Below are 20,981 nucleotides of genomic sequence, written 5' to 3'. Positions count from 1 at the left end.
GTTGTGAAAGAATGCTGGGAAATGCAGCGTGAAACCTGCTGGCCTCAGGACTCAGCAAGGTGTGAAATAAGTGTGATAAAACCCTGCATGCTGCACAGGCCCTCGGCTTTGTTTCTGTAAGAGAGCCGTTAAACAGAGAGATGTGCTTCTCGGGCCACTTTTCTGGCCTGTCCTCCAGGGTTCATTGTACAGCAGGGATGAGACAAAGGATGTGCCACTGTGCACTACAGCTAACCTTTAAGCTTCAGACAGGAAGTCGCAGTGCAAGGCAAGATTCAGTTATGTGGCTGAGAGATAGTAGTAGGGGCTGCCCCTGTTTATTAAATTAGTATATAAATAAACCTGGCTCTGTTTATTACAGTAAGAACAAACAGTATAAGAGCTTACAGTATGTCTTGCCATTAAGCAAATTGCCAAATAATCATTGCAGTTTGATCAAGAAGGTAAATGTAATTCACTTAATTTAATTGGGTAATCAGAAACTTATAACCACCTACCTAATAGTGGGAACGACCATGCTTGGTTCAGTTGACGCTAGCAAGAGGTGACAGTGTTTCTTATAAAGGTTAACTCATCAATGACCCGTGGGCACCGCTTTTGGGAGGCATTCAATGTGCAAGAAGCCCATTCTCAGTACACCTTCACTTCAGCAGCTCTAGAACACCCCACAAAGTTGGTGGTTTCCGAGATATTACCACCCTTGGCCCGGTACCCTGTTTTCATGCCCTTTTGGACATCCATCAAATTGCCCATGACGAGGGTTTTGCCCTCTGCTATAACTGACTAGTGTACTTGCTTATTTACACATGCTGCAAACGCTGTCACGTGCCATCTGCGACGTCCTGGGCTGAGTTCATTACAAACCAGGGGTGGCCATAATATCCTGATATGACTATGCAGCTTACAGTATTATGGTGTAAGCATCTTAAGTATGTATTGATGTAGAATGTAGAATGAGTCTAAATAACAATTGTGGAAAAAAATAATTGTTTGTTTACTAAACACTTGGTAAACAAACAATATCAATGTGATTTCAAATGTAACAATAGCGTATTTGCTGTCAAAAGTAGCTGCAAAAAAAAATGAATGAAAAATATGAGAAAGAAAAAGTATTCAGATTGCACAGGCAGTCTTCGAGTCTGCCACAGACTGCATAGATGCGTTAAGCATAAAACTTAATGTTCATAATAGATCCTTTTGATTCCTACTAATTACTAAAGGTAAACCAGTTGCTGATTTGAGCGATCAGTTCGCTTGTTTGCAGTTAGTTAGATCACATAGCTTGAAAAGTATTACACATAGAATGGCCTGCTCTGGAGCAGCCGCCCATGAGCCTAAGGTCACTATTCCCAATATAATGCCAAGGTTCGCTAAGAGATGTATAAAGCTCCCAGTGTTGGGCTGTGGAGCAGTGGAACCGCACTTTCTGAAGTGATGGAGCTCCATCCAATACTGTAGGGTTGAGATGAAATGCCAGAACGAATCATCCAACACCAGCTATTGTGGCTAAATGCTATCAGATTCTCACAGCAATGTTCCAGCTTCTGGTGGAAAGCCTTATCCCAAAACACTCTTAAAACTGGTTAACACAATTAAAATGGTTGTTTGAGTGATGCCACAGAAGAACCACTTTTGGCTCCATAAAGAATCAAGTTTGTTCTTCACACACACATCACAGCTGAGTCCAAGGGAGCACATATGGCTGTGCTATCTCAGGTGGGTAGATGGCGCTCTGTCACGATAACGTGGAGCAAGGTTCTGGCGAGCACGTCGGCTACCCTCTTCAAAAAGAGGCGGTAGCTGGCTTTGCATGTGTCAGAGGTGACGTATGTTAACCTCTTAGTGTCCTCTTAGGGAGTTATGAAGGGGTGGGTTTTTTGGCAGTACCAAATTGGGAAAATTTATATATTTTTAAAAAAGAAGACATATAGTGTAGATCTCTTTCACCTAATCTCCCGGTGAACACACAACATACAGTCCCACTGCACATAGGAAATACATACACACTTGTATTGCTTCCAACACAACAAATATATCTTTGATGTCATGCTGGCTGTGTGTTGGTTAAAGACCTAAATGCAGTGAACTGCAGTTAATAGAGAGTCTCAGTATCTGGGCCTGGCACAACTTTAGATGTTTTCAGCAGTAAATCATCTTTTGTGTTTCTGAAATGGAAAGAAAAAAAACAAGCAATCAGCAAGTTCTGTTTTTCTGCCGTCTGCTATTCTATCACAGCTGACAAGTGCAAAAAAACCCCAAAAAACATTTAGATGAACACAAATTCATATGAACCATTAAAGGTTTGAATGAGTTCTGTTTTTTGGATGCTGCAAATACATGGCATTTTCATTTGTTACCAACTGCAGAAGCTAATATCTGACCTATTTCTCTCATTCTCGCTCTCTCTTCCTCTCTCTCTCTGCCCTTCCACACAGCCTCTAGCCTCTCCTCACCACCCACCACTCCAACCCAGGCGATCAAACAGCCACCGCCATTTCCTCTGGAGGTCAGCCGCAGCAACCCTGAGCAACCTGAGGAACGGCTTCGCTCCTTCTCCTCTCCACTGGACACAGGCCAGCGCTTCAGCCTGCCCTCCACCAAGCCACCCCATATCCCCTCCTCCACCCTTATCTCTACCTCACGCACGGTGAGTGACCACTGGACAGCTAAAGGTGGTCAGGGACACAGTTCTTAGCCTGGGCAGTGACTGGAACAGGGATCTACATGACATTTTTTAACAGCTTCAGCCTTATCCCTCGGCATAGTATCATTAATTGTATTTTAGTGCATATAGCTAACCTATTTGCTGTATATTTAATAGTACATTTTTTGGGTATTCCTGCATGGCACAACTGACAAACATTGGCGCAATCATTTAAAGACTGTGATTGGCCTTGCGCTCACTGAGTGCCTAAGATAGTCCTCACTCCCCTCCATCACTGAGCACAATGCTAGTCAACATCCAGTTGTGCTGAGCTGTATAATGATGTTGCGTTAGCAGAAATTTGAAAAGATGTAGTGGCCCTTTTCTTCTATGTCTCATAGGAATCACGTGCTAGCTTTTATCCTCTCAGCTTGAATGCATAACATTGTGATGATGACATCTAACTAGGGGAAAATTCATAAATTGGTAAAATAATACTGGGTATTCAGTACAAAATCTCCACACCTAAATAATCTGGCTGCAGTCAGCATCAGTGAGTGAATAAGCGTGATTGTTCTTCTTACGGTCTTAGCTCTGCTCCTTTGGTTAGTACTGTAAGCTGTTCAAATATATGAATCACCTACATCAACCTCATTTAACACGGCTGTTTAAATGTTAATTACCATATTTATTTATGTTTGACCTTATTTACATCTGGGCACTTCCTGCATCTTGTGTCCAAATAGGATTCATATGATACCTGCACATAGGAGCTGGTGTCTTAGCCTTTAAAATTGAGCTCTTCGCAATTATGCATTTTATGAGAATGAAAGTCGAAGCCAGCCCTGTGCTCTACAGTTCTTATGGTCTGAAAAGGTTTTAGCAGCTGGTTTAGAGTAAAGAGTAAATACAGGTGGGAAGGACAGTATGGCAGGCTTTCACTGATAGTGAAGTCTTAAAGTCTCTTAAAATTATTTGATTTGTCTCTCCCCTCCTACAGTCTCTCTTCTACTACAATCATACATTGAAGTCATGAACTGAAAATATCGCTGGCGTTTCTAGAGACTTTCTTGAAGATCTGGGACAATATTAAGATATTAATATTGAAATATTTAAGTTTTTTTAAATTTTAAATTGCTGTCTTTAAACATCTCAAAATATGATTGCTGTCACACAAAAACCCTGTGGGTCATATTTTAGTGATCTTTTGGCGAGCCGTCAACCGAGCGCAGTCCAACTTGATTTAGGGTGTGTCAGTGTGTCTTTGCTATCGCAATGATGGGAAAAGTACACCTTGCTCAGCTCAAAACTGACCTTCCCTTTAAGAGCCAAGTGCAGATTTTGGTGGATTGCTATTTCAGTGGCGCAAAGCAGAGGTGTACTCGCATTGTGTTGAAAATTCACTGCCAAAAAGTGAAAAATGCCAAAAATGGAGATGGAGGGTTTCTGTGTGACAGCGTGATAGCGACAAACTACAGTAAACAGTAAACCACAGTCCTCTGTTTGTAATTTAGATTCTGCAGATTCTGTAGACATGTAACATTTACATACTGCAGTCAGAAAGGAGTCCAGTGTAGCTCCAGCTTAAATGTGACTGTAAGAAGTGGCACCTGGCAACAAACTCACTGAGTTAGGTCTGATTCTGCAGGCATGATGGTCATATCTGCAGGTTCTTCTGGTTCCACTGGACAAGACATTTTCTTTAGGAATTTCACTGACCTTTTTAATTTTCTGCATAAGCTGAAAGATAACTCTGACCATGTAAGCTTCTCTAGAACAGATCATTTCAAACCAAACCACCCTCAAAAAATATGGGCCCCATTCACCCCAATATCTTTGTAATAGTTTTCTTAAATGTGTTCTTGAGAAAAGTCCTTGTGGATGTCAGAATCTTTGTGAAAACTGCAATGTGAATGTTAAGAAGGCTTGTCCATGCAAATGCAGCCTTGTGGGGAGCACTGTCTGCTAGCTCATTAACCTTCAGGAAAATCAGCATTCTTCTTTACTGTGGTCCACCTTACAACAGCAGTATTAATCACTGGCTCATGAGATGCAAAGCTCTCAACTTACATCAAACTTTAAGTACAGTTCTTTAGGTGACACATTGACAAGACCTGGGGTTATAGGTTCAACCCTTACTCTGGTCACTATCTGTGAGGAGTTGGGAATGTCTGTGCTGGTTTTCTTTCAGGTACTGATGCTGACGGCACAGTAGGAATGCCAATGTTCGTTACAGATGCTAATATCACAGTAGGGTTGCTGGGCGAGGCCCGTGGACGGTGCACTGATATTGCAGTATAAATACTGTGTTTTCTAGGCAAACAAGGGGCAGTTCTTGTGCAAGGTTCGTCAGTCAGTCACTCAGCCAGTCAATAAGCGAAATGGCCTTTTCTAGGTTGGCCTGCTAGGTGGTCAGACAACAATTCAATGCATTAGGTAACCTTAAAAATCCCCTTGATTTGCCATCATGATTTTGCAACGATTCATCCATTTATCTAACTTCCTCCTGGTCTGGGTCACGGTGGGTCCAGAGCCTACCTGGTAACATTGGGTGCAAGGCTTGGGCAGGGTGCCAATCCATCACAAGGTTTCAGTTATTTATTTTTATTGTAAAAAAAAAAAAAAGACAGAACTCATATTTTCTTGCATTCCTTCATTAAAAAGTAGTTATGGACTTTTGCTTAACTACACTGATTTTTCATTACAAATGCAGTATGTGTCACGCTGCAAGTTGCTCAAGTCACGCAGGGCTAGAATGTGTGTAACAGGCCTTCTGATTTCTGATTGAGTTTAATGATATGAAGGGGGGGGGAAGAAAACACTTCATAGGTAATACAGGAGATAAAAATAATGCTGAAATAACAGCAGCACAATTCAACCCCCCCCCCCCCCCCCCTCCCCAAACTGACTGTGTTTGCCGCTGGATCTAGCGTGTTCCTTGACATTCAGGCCTTTGGTCACTCAACAGCTCTCAAGGCTCAGCTGTTTGACCGTTCATCATGTTCACGGGCCAAAATCAATATACCGATCGCCATCTGGGATGCTGTTGTCCTTGCCTCCTGCCCAGTAATCTAAGCAGGGATTCAGGGCTGCTCTCAGCAGATGTGTCGTTCGCTTGCCTGACACAGCATGTCCTGAGTGTACTTGCTTACCTACACAGGCACACCACTCACTGATGCACACACACACACTTATTCACTCACTTATTTTGCTTTGTGCACTATGCAAAATATCTAAAAACTGAGGGGTTCACTGTGCTCTCATGCCAAATTACTTTGATGAAGCATGTTCTTTTACCTAACCCTACACTCTTGCTTTTCAGGTATTGTTTTGGAGCAACACTAGAGTGTAACTCCTGTTTCTTCCCAAAAGAACCTTTATTGCAAATTAAATGTTTTTAAGGTTAAAGGACCTCCACAAAATGTTCTGGTTGTACACTAAGTTAAAGGTTTTCAGTAGAACTGTAGGTCCAATCCGAGAACTATTATTTGTAGGAGAGCTTTAAATAAATGTATATAATGACTTCAGCATTTATTCTGTAGTATAACTTTGTATTTGTATCTGACAGAATTCCCTCACTACAATACCCAGCATGCACTATGCAAATACTGTATGTCATACAGTCACAGACGTGATACTCAGCTTATTCGTAGCAACATCAGCTGTCTGTCTGGCCAGATGTGTTTTAGCAGAGTAAAACACATTTTTCTCTGGAGATTGCAGCACTATTGTACGAGGCAGGTACTCATAGTTACAACAGATGTATCAATGGCTTTCATTTCCGTTGGACTGCCCTTTCAGTTACAGCTAAATGTTTGTGGACACGTCTTCCATTGAATGTATTCAGCTACTTTAAGTTGTATCTATTGCTGACACAGATGTGCAAATGCACACACAGCTTGTCTAGTCCGAGTAGAGAAGTACTGCCAATAGAATAGGACTCTCTAGGGCAGGTAAACATGAACCCATTGGCACCATGCCTATTTCCAGTCATGGGATAGAGGGGTATAGAGCCCTCCAGCATTGAGCTGTGAAGCAACGGAGCAGTTCTCTGGACTGATGGTGCTTCATCAAACACTTTTGGGATGGGTTCCCTAAGATGAGGACCTAGGGATGAGGTGGTGTGGTGATCATCTAGAGTCCTGGCCTCACTTATTCTCTTCCCGCTGAATGCAATCAAATCCTAAGAAGTAAAAAGGCTTTCCTCTCCACAATGTGGTGAAGAAAGCCTTGCATGGACAGTAGAAACAGTTACTCAAAGAAATCAAAGAAATTTCAATTGAAACAATAAATGAGCAGGTGATTGTATGAAAGAAGAAAGGTGATATTAAAAGTGACAGCAGGGACGGGTGATGAGTTACTAATGGTTTAATGACTAAAAATATAGTTATACCATAATCATAATGTGGTGTTTTAGCAAGTGAAAGTGATAAGAATGGATATAATGGTGAAATCTACTTCTAAAATGTGAGTTTCATAGTGAACACAGTCACACTCATCACAGTAGTCTGCCACACCTACTGACTCATCCCACTGGAATGTGACCATTATTTGCATAATGCTACCAGATGCAGCACTGTGAAGGTGCTAGATGAAACACCAGGAGTCTCTGTATTCACATAAATGGGCCTCTTTGTGACAACACATATAACAATAACATATTTCATTCATATTTGTGTTGTAAAATGCAACATAAACAAGTGGGAGCCATTTGCCATCCACAGCCATAACAGTGTTCTTCTACACAGGCTCCAATATATGGAAGATCCAACACCCCCTTTTGTACAGATCTCCCATAAAGCAGTGTAGTAAGACTTGTAGACGGATCACAGGTTGGGTTTTGTTAGAAAGTAAATTATTAAACTGACCTATCAGTAGAATTTGTTCTACCACACAATTTGAATTGAATATACAATTTTAACTTTCACGTCAGATATCGGGGATTAAATGTAATTGGATTTGTAGTACATTAATAAATCAGCCATTTCTTTAACACACATTTGCTTTTGGTCAGATTAGCCATTAATGTCCATTCTCAAAGCGATCAGTTTAAAGTTTTACTCCATGCATTCCAGATCTCAGTAACCTCAGGGAATGACCACAATCTCACCATTGGTTACCATTAGTTCAGTGAGAAGAAAAGTCTATTTACCTCTTGATACAGAGGGCCGAAATGGCCCTGCCTTTCTACCTTGTTCAGCCACGTTTACAATGTTATCTTCAGTTATTATCATTGGATAAATCCTGATATGAAGTGAACATGACCTAGCAAAGTAGTTTATTCACTAGACCTACTTTTTTACTTCAGGTAGGCCCAGATTTTTTTCTGTTAAACAGCAAGACTATTTAAAGGGGAATTTGAACTATTAGAAATAGACATCTATGTAGTTTAATAATTAGGATGTTAACAGAGTAATTCAGGGTAGTTTGATGTGAAATAGATAATGCGCAACAGATAACACCACTACCTGCCACTGAGTTACAACACCATGTGGGAGATCAGGGTTCGATTCCCGGTCTGGGTGACTATGCTGCGCTACACCAATAAGAGTCCTTGGGCCAGACTCCTAACACTACATTGGCCCACCTGTGTGATATGAATAACCTTGTATGTCGCTCTGGATAAGAGTGTCTGCTAAATGCCGTAAATGTAAATGTAAATGTAAATAGTGTGTTGTAAAGAAATAGCCATATCGGTTTCTACCAAAATGACCAGTGAACCCACAAAGCAAATGAAAAGAGAGGCCTCTGCCTTTAACCCATGAATGCAGTGAGCACACACACGCAGTGACCGTGAGCACACATGTCTAGAGCGGTGGGCAACCATCGCAGCAGCGGCAATGCGTCCAGGGAGCAGAGAGGTTGAGAGGGCCTCGCTCCCCTTGAAGGGCCCAACAGTGTCAGCTTGCTGAGCCTGGGTATCGAACCCACAACCCTGTCACCAATAGCCTGGAGCCACCACTGGCTAAATAAGTAACTTAATAAGGTATTATATTGCCTTAATGCTCCCTGCATGTACTACTCTTTCAAGAAAGAACTTTTAAAAAAGTATTTTACATCATAACCTTTTGTTTTGTTTTTATGTCATGAACATAATTATAGCAATAATCATTTCATGTAATAAGTCATTTTAGTAGCATTCAACACTTCTTTTTTTGACGTGTGGATCCCATCACCACTGTTGTGAACTAATCTGACCCTGTCCTTTTATTTAGAGGGGCCTGTCCCACACTAGTGCACTGTGAAGACCCAGTGGAGTATTTCTGCTGTTCTTGGCCTGGATGACAGCATCTTCATTTTAGAGATCAGACCCTAAGGAGATGCAGGACAGGCTTTTATTGGTCTGTGTGCTTATTTGCTTGGTTATACACAACTATAAAACCTCGGCAAACTCATAAGGAGTGTGTTTGTGAGGGGAAAAAAACACACAACAATGATTAGTGTGGTGAATGAAGTCTGGTAGCATGTGTGGAGAGGATGGGCATCTCCCAGCTGCTTTAGCGCTAAACTAATGGTAAATATTTGCTGTGATATTACGAAATCTGACCTCTTCTGAAACACAAATAAGGCTGTTTACGGTCACTGAAACCTTTCCTGTGTGGACGAATAATCCTAGACCCCGTCTTTAGCGTGTCTACTCCAAACAGACTGCATTTATAGATTGCAAACAGAGGGGAAAAGCTAAAGCCGAGCTCGTTTAAGACAAGCCAATGTTTCATCAGGGCTGCTGCAGCAAACCGGAATACTCCATTCCTCGCCGACTCGGGGGTGGGTCTCTGATCAGAATTCACTCTGGACGGACGAGCACAGCAGTCTCTCCGAGGACCTGAACAGCATACGGCTTGACAGCATGTCGGAATAGCTCTGTTGGTGCTGTTTTCGGTCGTGTACGACGGCGGTTTATGGTGGTGGTTGTTTTTTTTTTTGTTTTTTTTTTTAAACCGTCGACAGTCGAGTGTGGCTCGACCGGAGCTAGAACAGCACCAGGCTACACGAAGGCTAACAGTTTGAATTTTTATTTTTTTTTTTGAATTTTTTAAGTAACTGGACTCTGTGCACTGTTTTAAGACAAACTGTCATTGATTTATTTCATTAAAGCCTGACACAACGAAGCCGGCGGGGCTTTTGCCCGACTTCAAACCTCGCCGGGTCTCCCCGCCACCGCCAGAGCGTGTCTGCGGGGGATCTCCAGCCTCTTCCAGCCCGGTCTTGACTCTTCCTCTCGTCCACAGGTTCACGGTTTATCCGAAGGCATGCTGGAGAAACTTGACCTCGAGGATGAAGGTAAGCCTCTTAGTTCACCTAGTTCGTGTATTCTTCCTTTTTTTCGTGCTGCAAAAGTAGGCAGCGCTCTGTCTGTCTGTCTGTCGGTCTGTCTGTCGTTAGCTTAGTTTTTCCGCATGTTCAGCCGTGTCCTCTCTGCTCCCGCCGGGTTGTTTACTCCGTGTGTTTGCGGTAAACGCTTCGAGTAACTAGGCTGTGGTAAACTGCGGGGTAAGGCTCTGTTAGGACGTCTGACTCTGTTTTAATCTCATTCATTGCTTTTCATGCCGTGTAAGCTCGAAATGCGGATTTCCCCGGTCAGCTGGCCAGGCACAATGCCGTAACGTTATAGCTAGCACTCGTATTTAAAGGGCCCAATACCGTAGTAAAGCGACTTCCTCTGACTCTGTCTATATAAGTTTGATGCAGTGTTTAAACCTTTTTTAGTTTCAGAAAGTTTTAAAGTAGGAATCAGTCATGTTCACAAAAGCAACATGTTTACATGTGCAGTTTTAGCCCTGCTCGTGCACGTTGAAGTTAGAGGGAGCCTTTTAGTATTGACTGCATTGACCTCACACATGACAGCCAATCAGAAGAGAGCTTATTTACATATCTCAGTATTAAAGCCACTGCACCCCAAACAGAATTAAACCCTAGGTTAGTTATACAGCTGATAATCCTAATGCATAAGCTGTTGTGCGCTGTTTGGTTTCTGTTTAGTTTAGCATGTTTTGTGGCGTCCCACAGGGCTCTGTTTTAGGGCCTATGAAACTGATGTTCGGCGAGAGAGCGAAGAACTGATTATGAATTGCATACAGTAATTCTTTTTAATTACTATTAATTACTGCTATTTGTGGTACATAAGCCTATATTAACTTGGGATAAGATGGATATGCACCTTTTTAAAGAGAGAATGGTATTGGAAAGCATATGGTTCTGTGATTTTAAGCAGTTTCATTTGCTTTTTGATTTTAGTTAATTATCCTAGCCTTGCCTGGTGTCCCATACAGTGTACAATAAAGCGAAGGTGTGTTTAGTGTCAAATGAATGTCCAAGAAAAAAAAATACAACCAGCCTACGAAACCCAGAATTGTATTGTCAGAATTCTTGGCTAAATAAGATCCAGATGAGCCAATAACTGGTGGGACATTTGCAGTAGGATATTATGCTCTAATAGCAGGATCTTCAGTCTGGAGCACTTGCACCTCCTGAGAAATGAGTGAACAGGGAGTGCCTGTGTGGAGATTGGGTGTGAAAATGTCCCCAGGGGCTGTTTTTCAGAGCTACATGTTCCTTTGCAGTTGGTGAGGGCTTCCACTTCCTTGCCTCTCCCTTACAGTGAGGTGGGTGTGTCTGTCTGGCACTCCTGTGAGGATGTAACAGGTTTTTCTTGCCTGGTTTTCATGTTATACTCTGCAATCTGTGAGGATGTTCTTGAGGGGTTATGGTGATTTTAAGAAAGCTGGAGTGTGGAGTAGGCTTAAAAGGCCCTACAATTTGCAGAGCAGCTCCGTGGTACACTCTGATTGTTTGCTTTAATATGTGGGAGTGAGTGTTGACATTGTGCACATTTACACAAAAAGGCCGGAGATGTGTTAGTTCTGCTTTTTTTAAAGATTCAAATCTTCAGACAGAGATTCGTATTTTTCCTTTCTCAATCTTTGACCGTAAGTTCACAGAGGTCAGAGATCATAGTGCCGGCATTACAGCCTATTAGTTTAGGATTACCTCTGGCAATGTTAAATTTTAACCATGAATTTTACTAGGTAATCTTTGTGTTTTTATGTTATTTTGTGAAAGGCAGGGAAAGGAAGGCTGTAGGGCTTAATAGTTTGTTTACTTGGTATTTGTCCTCCAGGTTTTATTCAGAAGCTTCCAAATTGAGTGAAAAATACAAAGTCCCCCCCCCCTCTATGGGAAGCTTTTAAGGGGCTGAATCCACAGAAGAATATGTAACCAGAGAAGAGTAGGACCGCACTCAAATGACTAGAAAATATTTGTTGAACTTGCAGACAAAAAGCATAAATGCATTTCGGCTCACGGATATTCCTCAGTATGCCCATTAATGCGCCTGAAAACAAAGTATTTTAACAAAGTACTCTTCCCAAGCTGAATAAAACCACAGGTGTTTTAGCCTAGGGTTTACTACGTTTAATCATCAAACACCATTTTGATATAGAAGTTATTGTTAATCTCTGTAAAATATTAGATCACATACATTAATGTAGATGTATTTGGTATACAGTGAAGGACCAGGTATCATCTAAAATATAAAAATGTAGTTATCCATATCCAGAAACCTTTGCTAAAATACATGGATTATGCCTTACTCTAGGCCTCTTAGCATCAGATGGAAAGTGTGTATGTCCATGGCAGATTTCAGTTCTTTTACAGCATCAGCAGTCTACACTATTGGTACATCGTTGTCACCAACTGGATATACACTCTATATCCAAATGCTTATAACCACCTCTTCTAATAAATGCATTCAGCTGCTTTATGAGGCACCCATTGCTGACACAGTTTGTCTAGTCCCTGTAATGCTGCCAATAGAATATGACTCCATAAAGAAGATAAACATGGAAATATTGGCCATGGCTAATGCCAGGTGTGGGCTAGGGGGTATACAGCTCCCCAGCATTGAACCGTGGAGCAGTGGAACTGTGTTCGCCATCCAATACCTTTCGCATGAGGTGGGTTAGTGATCATCCAACATCCAGACACTTGTTGTCTTTACAGCAATGCTCCAAACAGCACAGTTACTCCAACAAAAGCAAGACAGACTTTTTTTTTTATTTGATTTCAGAAGAAACTAGGAATGAGCAGGTGTCTCATATAGTGTTGTGAACTGCAGTAAGAAACATACTTATCATTATTGTTTTTAAGAGTTAGTTTGTTCTGGTACTTATTCAAAAATTCAAAGTATTCTAAGCTTATCAAATGCAGTTCAGGACCGTGCTATAGGATTATCATACTTTATTCTGATTTCTAACCACAGCTTATAGCCAGCTATGTGCACTGTTTACAGTAACATTAGCTTATGGTCAAGAAAGATAAAAAAAAAAAAAAAAAAAAACGCTTTCAGACTGCTGATTAGATGTGGAACTGCCTAGTGTCTGGGATTCTGAGCATTAGCCTTTAGTCTCAAAGACTTGACTTGGCTGAAGCAGTTTATCCAGAGAGGCCTAGGAGCAGCATTTTCGCTCATCTAGATACTTGTATATTGCTGCTGTCCAATGCAAACCATGCATCTCCATTTTTGTCTGTATTTAGATTTCATTTGAACCCTGTAGATTCTCTGTACACTGTGTAAATAATTCTGGATGTATAAACCAATAGAAATGCTCCAAATTATTTGGAATACACTCTTATTGTACATTGACTTCTATTCAAAGTTAAGAACATTTTGCCTTCTCCTGTAAAGTCACCATTTTGGAGATTTTGGAGCTGTGATTTCTAGTGCACAAGCAGGTGGTATCCTTGAGGAAGCACTAGCGACTGCACGGTCTGCAGCACTTGTCTTTGTTTATCCATTATCCCAGTTTTCCGAAACCATCTTGGTGTTAAGATCATCTAAACTGGTAGAGTGTACAAGCTGATGCTCACTTAACCGTTTAAGGATCAGCTTTTTTTGCTGCAGGGCTTCCAGCAAACCCAGCCCAGGCTGTTTTTTTGTTACTGTGTCTTGAAGACTGATGTGTTCAAAGGACTTCTGTTGTGATTTGGTGAGCTATATTATGCGTCATTTAAAAAGCTTGGCCATAGGCGAAAAGCAGCCCAGGCGGAAATACTCCATTTAATGAATGCATGAATGGGTGGACTAACATATATAAAACTGGATATATTTAAATGTATGACCTCCCTAAAACAATTAAAGCAGCATTATGTGGGAATTGGTATTTCTTGCTTCTGGGCTTCCTCTTCGGATGGTATGTGGAATTTGCACTAAGACAACCCTTTAGAAGAACACACTTGCACACATTTGTGGATGAGCTGAGAAATACAGAACCATCACTAATGTATATTACAGGATTTAATGCACATATGATTCGTTACACAGTTCTCATCAGTGTTTTTCTGCCCCCTTTGCCAGAGTTAACAACCTATTCCAGCAAGTATGGAGTAGCAACAATATAGACAATATTCTGTTTATCACACATCAGTGGATTTTGAAGGATTTTAAAGCAGCTACCAATACTAAATAATGCTGCTTTAATTCGAAACAGACCGCTTTGCTGCTTGGGCATAGTATGTTAAAGTATGTTTACAGCATATAATCTATTTCAGTATTCAGTGTTCAGTGATGAGCACACTTTTAAACTCTTTAAAGCCAGAGATTGATGGAGATGGGGTGAGAATTTTCTCTTTGGGTTTCTTTTTGTAGGTACTGTACACTGTTCTAACCCATGAGATTGTCAAAGTTTCCACTGAGGCTTTATAATTTACTGCTGTGTTTGTTGTAAGTCGAAGTTCCAGACTCTAAATGAGGCCATGTGTAGAGGCACGCAGCATCTTTTGAAACGTTTGAGAAGGAAAAATGGGAAGATGTGGTCAATGGGAGGTCCACAATGTTAAAGTACACAGCTTTTAAAGCATGTGAAAAACACAGTCCGTCCAACAACAAAGGAACCATTCTGCAGTAATTCAGTTCTTTGAATAGCTCAGTGGACATTTGCCAGAGTGTCATGCCTCTGTGGTAAATCCTGACTACTTCCATTGGCCAATTGTTTGGGCTATTTTGAGAATTCTTTTCATGTGGCTGTGATTTGCTTAAAAGGCTAACAAAAACACAGTGCTGTGTATTAGAATAAAGGCGTACTGTTTTCAGAGTGTCCTCGCTGATCATTTGAGTTTCACCAGCAGTTAATAGGTTAACACACTGTACCAACTTTGTGTAGGCTAGGCCAGGACAGGCCTACCCAAAATGGTTCCCCAAAAACAACAGCTCAACAGCTAGAAGCTGCCCCTTTTTAATTAGCTTTGGTTCCATGAGCTAAACCTGGACGAATTTGATACACTCAGGTTTGAATGCAACATGAACGTGACTGTCAGATTAACACGACCAGCCTAAGTGTCCTGTTACTATAATCAGTGCTGCTGTAGAACAAGATACAGTGCCATTCTGCTTCCAGTCAAAAACAGCCCTTCAGTACAAGTTACTCCTTTTTCAGTGTCGGGAAATAGTAGGAACCAGTGGTGAACTGTTGACTGGGTCATGGGTGCCCAAGGCTCATTGTGTGGGGAGCGAAGGCTAGCCCATCTGATCCGGTCTGCTGGTTAAATTAATGCTGGCTATGTCTTTTGGAGTCAATGGCTTGATGGGTCAGAGCTGTTTTGGTGGCACAAGAGGAATCTATACTGCACTATTTGTCCAAACGTCTGTGGACATGTCTTCTAATGAATTCGTTCTGCTATTTTTAGTTGCACACATTGTTGACATGCATATGCAAATGCACACACACTGCTTGTGTACTCCCTGTAGAGAAGTATTGCCAATAGAATTGAGTTCTCTGCAGCAAATAAACATAAACCTTAACATTCAGGGGAAATCCCAGTCAATTTAGGGCATTTCTAATGGCTCATGCATCACAACATTTGAGAGATTCAAATTCTATTATTAATATTTTTTTCTGCATGAATATGTAGGGAGTTTTTTCACACCTCTACAGCTCAGTCTTGGACGTTGCATTTTCAGCTTCTTACCATCCAACACAAACACATTCCATAAAGAATATCACAAAAACAGTGGTTTTGTCTTTTCACATGGGAAGGATGGACAGAAACGCCTGTGGGTTGTTTTTCCAGATCTCAAATGAGAGTGGAGCCTGATTTTTCTCCTATCTTTCGTAGATGAAAGTGCTGTTTTCTGATAAGGACAGACAGGGGTCTTGCATGTTTCTTAGACGTAGTGGTAGACAATTGCAAAGAGCAAATTTGGCTATTTGCGCCATATGTGGTGATGTTAACCATAGGCCTGTCACAATAATTATGTTATCGACTTCTTTTGCATGTACAAAAAAAATGGTTTATCATGACTAGCATAATTAACTTAACAGTTGCAAATGCAGATTGCAGGTAGCTCCATCCAACAGCACAGTTTTCTCTGGGTGTATCTCTGGGTGTAAAGCCAGTTTTGGGAACTGAGATTAGATCTCCTCAGAAATGGTTCCAGTAAAATGAATAACGCTCTCACTGGAAGTTAAATAAATAAATAAAGGCTTGTCTCGAACACATTTACACTGTCCTGGAAATGACCATTTATAGTGTTTTCTCAAACTTGGTTTGAGAACATGGTCATGGACTAAGTGTACAAAGACAACTCCAAAGCTGTGATCACACTGCCTCCAGACTAATTGCATGCATGCTGCAGATAAATGAAGGTTTACAATGCCTGGCATTTCATTAGTGGATATTAGCTGAGTAATTGTAACTTATTACGTCTCATCCTTAACAAAGCCTACTTAAGGTGGCGGCTGGCTGCTTTAAACCCCACACAGCCTGCAAAAAGTGTGTTTAGCATATTTTTAATAAATCCACAATTTGCTCTCTTTCCTGTGTAATGTAGCAATACCTTAGGGTTTACAAGCCACAAAAGACACAGAGTTTGTGTTCTCAGTCGTGAGCGGTAGGATAAACCTTATGCGAACGCTGTTGTACTATGGTATACCTCTCTCACTGGATCAGCCAGAGGACATGAACTGTCAGTCATTGTGCACCACAGCAAGAAGCAGCTGCTGACAGACGGCACTTGGCAGCGTTGTCGGTAGAGATCACCTCACACCGCAAACTTGGCCTAAAAATCAAGAGCTGCCTCAAAGCAGCCAGCTGAGTTTATGTGGGGTTACTGGGGAAGACACACAGAGGCCCCCAAGGCTGCCCCATCCTAGCCACACAACAAATGGCTCCTGTGTTGTCTGGACACATCCCAGCAAACTGTTTAGTCTCTGGGAGTGCTACTGTAAGAATTGCCATGGCAACTGGCTTCAGAGTGCAAGGACTGAGCCTTCACTTTGACAGGCTCAGTTCACACAGATTTGCCACACACACTGCCCTACTGTGCTGCTCATCCAATGTTGACTTTTTTTATTTTTTTATTATTATTTTTCTGTTCCATATGAACAAGTTCTGTATGTTCGCAGTGCTAGGTTTGCTATGCTTTTGGCTCCTGAGTGGTGCAGACGGTCCTCTGGAGGTTTAGTTTGATTCCCAGAGATGCCACAGCCATCTCTAGTTGGGAATTCCAGAGAGCATAACTGACTTCCCTTACTCTTTCTGGATACAGTGACCCTTCCTCTCCCCAGTGTGAAAGTCTCTTAGCTGCCGTAACAGAATTTGCAAATGGTGTCCTCCAAGCATGTTCAGGTGTTCAATGATGTTTCGATATCGGCGGTACAGAAAGATGGAGTGGCGCTTCATGTGACTCGGAAGAAGCATATAGTTTCATATAGAAGCATATAGTTTCACCCATAAACCGTGCCGATTTGATTCTGCCTGTTCTTTACATTTTATCAAAAGTTCACGATGACCAATAGAAATGCTCCAGAATGAAATAACTGCACCTCCTCACCCTGGTCCTCTGCACATTTTAGTGTTTGCTGTGCTCTCAACATGCCTGATTCAATTATTCATCTCATTAACTATTCCTTCCTGGGTTGAAAAGGTTGCGTTAGAGCAGGGATAACACTAAAATATGCAGAACAGGGTATACTCCAGGACCAGGGTTGTGGTAATGTGCTCTAAGGAGACGAGTGGTTCAAGAACATGCCAGCAGAATGCCCCTCACAGCATAATGAAGCCACTGGTCTTCTTGTATTGATGTCTCTTTCACATAGATCTAAGTGCTAGTGTCTCTTTAGTTGTCATTCCTGTTGAAACACTGGTTTCTGATTAATGCTAACTTAATTTTAAAGGGAACTGACCTCTTACTAGTTAGTTAAAAAGAAAATGCTCTTTTTATTCCTTTAAAGGAAAAAAAGTTCTGTAGAGAATCTTGGGACTTTTTGTGCTTTTTGAGACTTTTTAAAAGCTTTTAGTTTAAGTGTTTTACATAAGCTATTATTCATGCTTGATCTATTTTCTATTTGGTGACATGATGTGCAGTATGTTGAGTTCCTTCTGCATGTAAAGGTCTTATTTGTCTTTTTTTCCCCTGTGTCGTTGCAGCTGTTGAAGAGTCAGAGAGCGATATTTACATGCGCTTTATGAAGTCACACAAGTGCTATGACATTGTCCCCACTAGCTCCAAGCTAGTAGTCTTCGACACTACGCTACAAGTAAGTGCTCTCTTACCATAGATTTTCTCTATCTCAGTCTGATACCCTATCTGCTTCTTACAGGTCTGTCATGACCTGCATGGCTTTCATTTCTTAAAGGCGGTTAATGAAAGAACCCGTCTGTTTATTCTTTCATCAAGCAGGTGATTACAGGTAGAACATAAAACTGGAAACCTAACTAATACAAAGTCACTCTCTGTTTCACACACAGTAGCACCTGTTCAAGCTAATGTGTAAATGCAAAAAATATTTGGTAGTGATGAAAAGAGTAAATGCACAATGGGAAAGTGTGTTGCTGAGAGCTTAACCCTATTTTCTAAAGACCACCTAAGGGAAGTTGGACTAGTTGTGGACATAGCGGACAGATCATCTCTATTCTATCACTGGTTACTAATATAGATTAAGAATTATGCATTAATTGATTATTTGCTTATTCATTAATTCATTCATTACCTTCATGTATTTTGTTGCCCTTATGTAGTTGCGACCTCTGTCTTGAAAGATGGTTGCTTAAAGCCCCATGGAATCCAAATCCATGTCTTTCTAATTCGCTTAATCTTGCTCTAGTGGACACTAATAAATTGCATTCCAATAACAAGTAAATTCCCCCTATATTTTGCCATCAGTCTCCACTTTTGGTTGATCTGACCTCCATCCATTCTTTTGTCCGTCTGGTCGTACATTTGTTTGCTTGTGCATTTTCTCGTTCAGCCGTTCACCCGATGGTCACTTCGCCTGTTCATTTGTTTCTATGTCCGTTCAATAAAGCAGCCATGTTCGCATTCGGTTAGTGTGCGTCTCTGGGCTGCACAAACAACACTAATGTAAATCGTAATTTATTATTATATATATATTTTTTTTATTCACTCTCTGCTCCTCACTTCACTCATTCTTCCCTGCTCGCACTGTTTTATAGGGAGTTTTACAGGTATGTCATTTGTGTTCATTGGAATATCAAGACCACACCCAGACAGTTCTCAGATCTAGAGTCTGATTAGTGTTATATTTCTATACTACTTTTTTTTCATCCTCATTTTGCTGGATGTTTAACTCCCAAAATAAGTATCATACCAGCAGTTTTAATATATTGCACTGTTCCCACGACTTTACATACAAATGTTGGTGACCCACATAAATGTTTACTTAAGAAAATTATATAACATATTATGTTATAATATTTATATTTATATATTAATTATATATTTTTTCTTTATATATTGCTTTCCATCTATGGTCTAGTTATGGTGTTTGTGTAACTGTATGTTTGAAAAACAGTTTCATGTTCAAATGGGTGGCCTGTATTGTGCATAATTTAGAAAGCTGTCTAAGCTGAAACACACTGTATAACTTCAGTGTGAATGGAAGAAGCTAAACTGCTGTTTTAAAGGGACCTTATATGGGGCTGTATTTAACTCCATCGAATGAGGAGAGCATGATATTCTGTAAACCTGATCAATGTCCATCATACCTTATGTCTAAATGTCAAGCAAATTTGAGTCTCTATGGAGGGCGTATTTAAAACACATTCTCTGAAGGCACCTTAAACACCTTTCTCATCCAACCTGCTTTTTTATTCTCTGTATCTAATTGTCAGCATCTTGCATCAGTTCAGAATGTACAATAGACATAAACATGCCTAGAAGTCCCCACCAACTGGCTTATCTTCAAACTCCTTCTTTGAAGACCTCTGTGGTGCGATGATGTGACCCAAAGGGGCACATTCAGTTAAAAACCTCCCAGTGTTAGTCAATGAGTATAGTGTTACCTGTAATCCCTCCTGTCCTCTTGAGTGCTGGAATGTCTCATTGAGGTGTTGGGTGCTTCTTTTAAGCTGCTAGTGATCTTTACTTTGACAGGAAAATGGAAGCAAAGCAGTGAGCCAGCTTTCTCTTTCACCCTCAAGCTTCTCAGGTCACTGAATCATGGATTTGCGAGGCAAATTACCTTGCAGAACTCCTGCAGCGTGGTTGCACACAGTTGCCTGTGCATTTCACCAGAAGTTCTGATTGTCAGACCTGCATACAGCTGGTGTGTGTGTGTGTGTGTGTGTGTGTGTGTGTGTGTGTGTGTGTGTGTGTGTGTGTGTGTGTGTGTGTGTGTGTGTGTGTGTGTGTGTGTCCTGCTGTTGCATCTTTTGAAGAAACAGCATTGTTGCGTGTTTCAACTTGTTCTGGGAAGAGGACGTTACATTGGCATCGTAGCAATGGCTGGAAATGGCTCATTGTGTATGAACGAAGAACAAATATGTTGATTTTGGTAACTAGTAGGGATGGGGTAGGGATAGGGATGTACTTTTTGGCTTTTGTTGCCCTCTGAGAAGCCTAGAGAATGCCAGAGGGTGCTTTGCTATGGCAAAACTAAGGATCGGAATTGGATCAGAACTTAAAAGCTGATCCATTGAAAGGCTTGGATTGGACCTGGTCCACAGGATCCATATTGCCCCTTAGTGACTGTGATTGGTACACTTATATTTATTGGCATGCTTTGATTGTGTTCTCACCATAGGGGTGTAGGCAGATGTCTCATACCTGAGGATGCCAGGAGCTGAAGTGGTCCTTTAATTTTTTATATTTGGGTTTACATATGTTTGGATTTTTGTTTCATGTGGTTGTTGGAGGGTTTAGTTCTTTTTGTTGCAACATATCCTGATATTTAGCTCACAGCCAAAGCTTGCATACAACCAACAGGCAGTGAAATTAAGATTCACTGAAATCTAGGAACACAAACAAGCCATATAAAAAAATATACTGTATACATACTGTATACTCTTAAAAACAAAGGTTCCTGCATTTGGGTCTTTG

At 41.1% G+C, this 20,981-nt stretch overlaps 1 protein-coding gene across 4 annotated transcripts in view; it reads left to right on the top strand.

Annotated features, from left to right (window-relative positions):
- LOC140565047 (5'-AMP-activated protein kinase subunit gamma-1-like) overlaps nt 1-20,981 on the top strand; it is a 100,150-nt gene that overhangs the window by 57,633 nt on the left and 21,536 nt on the right. For all 4 annotated transcript variants that reach the window (XM_072690797.1, XM_072690814.1, XM_072690805.1 and 1 more), the window contains 3 exons: nt 2,436-2,647; nt 9,877-9,928; nt 18,071-18,180. In XM_072690797.1, coding sequence (XP_072546898.1) covers nt 2,436-2,647; nt 9,877-9,928; nt 18,071-18,180 — 374 coding nt within the window. The remainder of the gene's footprint in view (nt 1-2,435; nt 2,648-9,876; nt 9,929-18,070; nt 18,181-20,981) is intronic.

This window comes from Salminus brasiliensis, chromosome 1, assembly GCF_030463535.1.
Source record: "Salminus brasiliensis chromosome 1, fSalBra1.hap2, whole genome shotgun sequence".
In the NCBI taxonomy this organism is placed as follows: Eukaryota; Metazoa; Chordata; class Actinopteri; order Characiformes; family Bryconidae; genus Salminus; species Salminus brasiliensis.
Note: the sequence above shows the minus strand (reverse complement) of the source record. Positions and strands in the feature narration are given on the sequence as shown.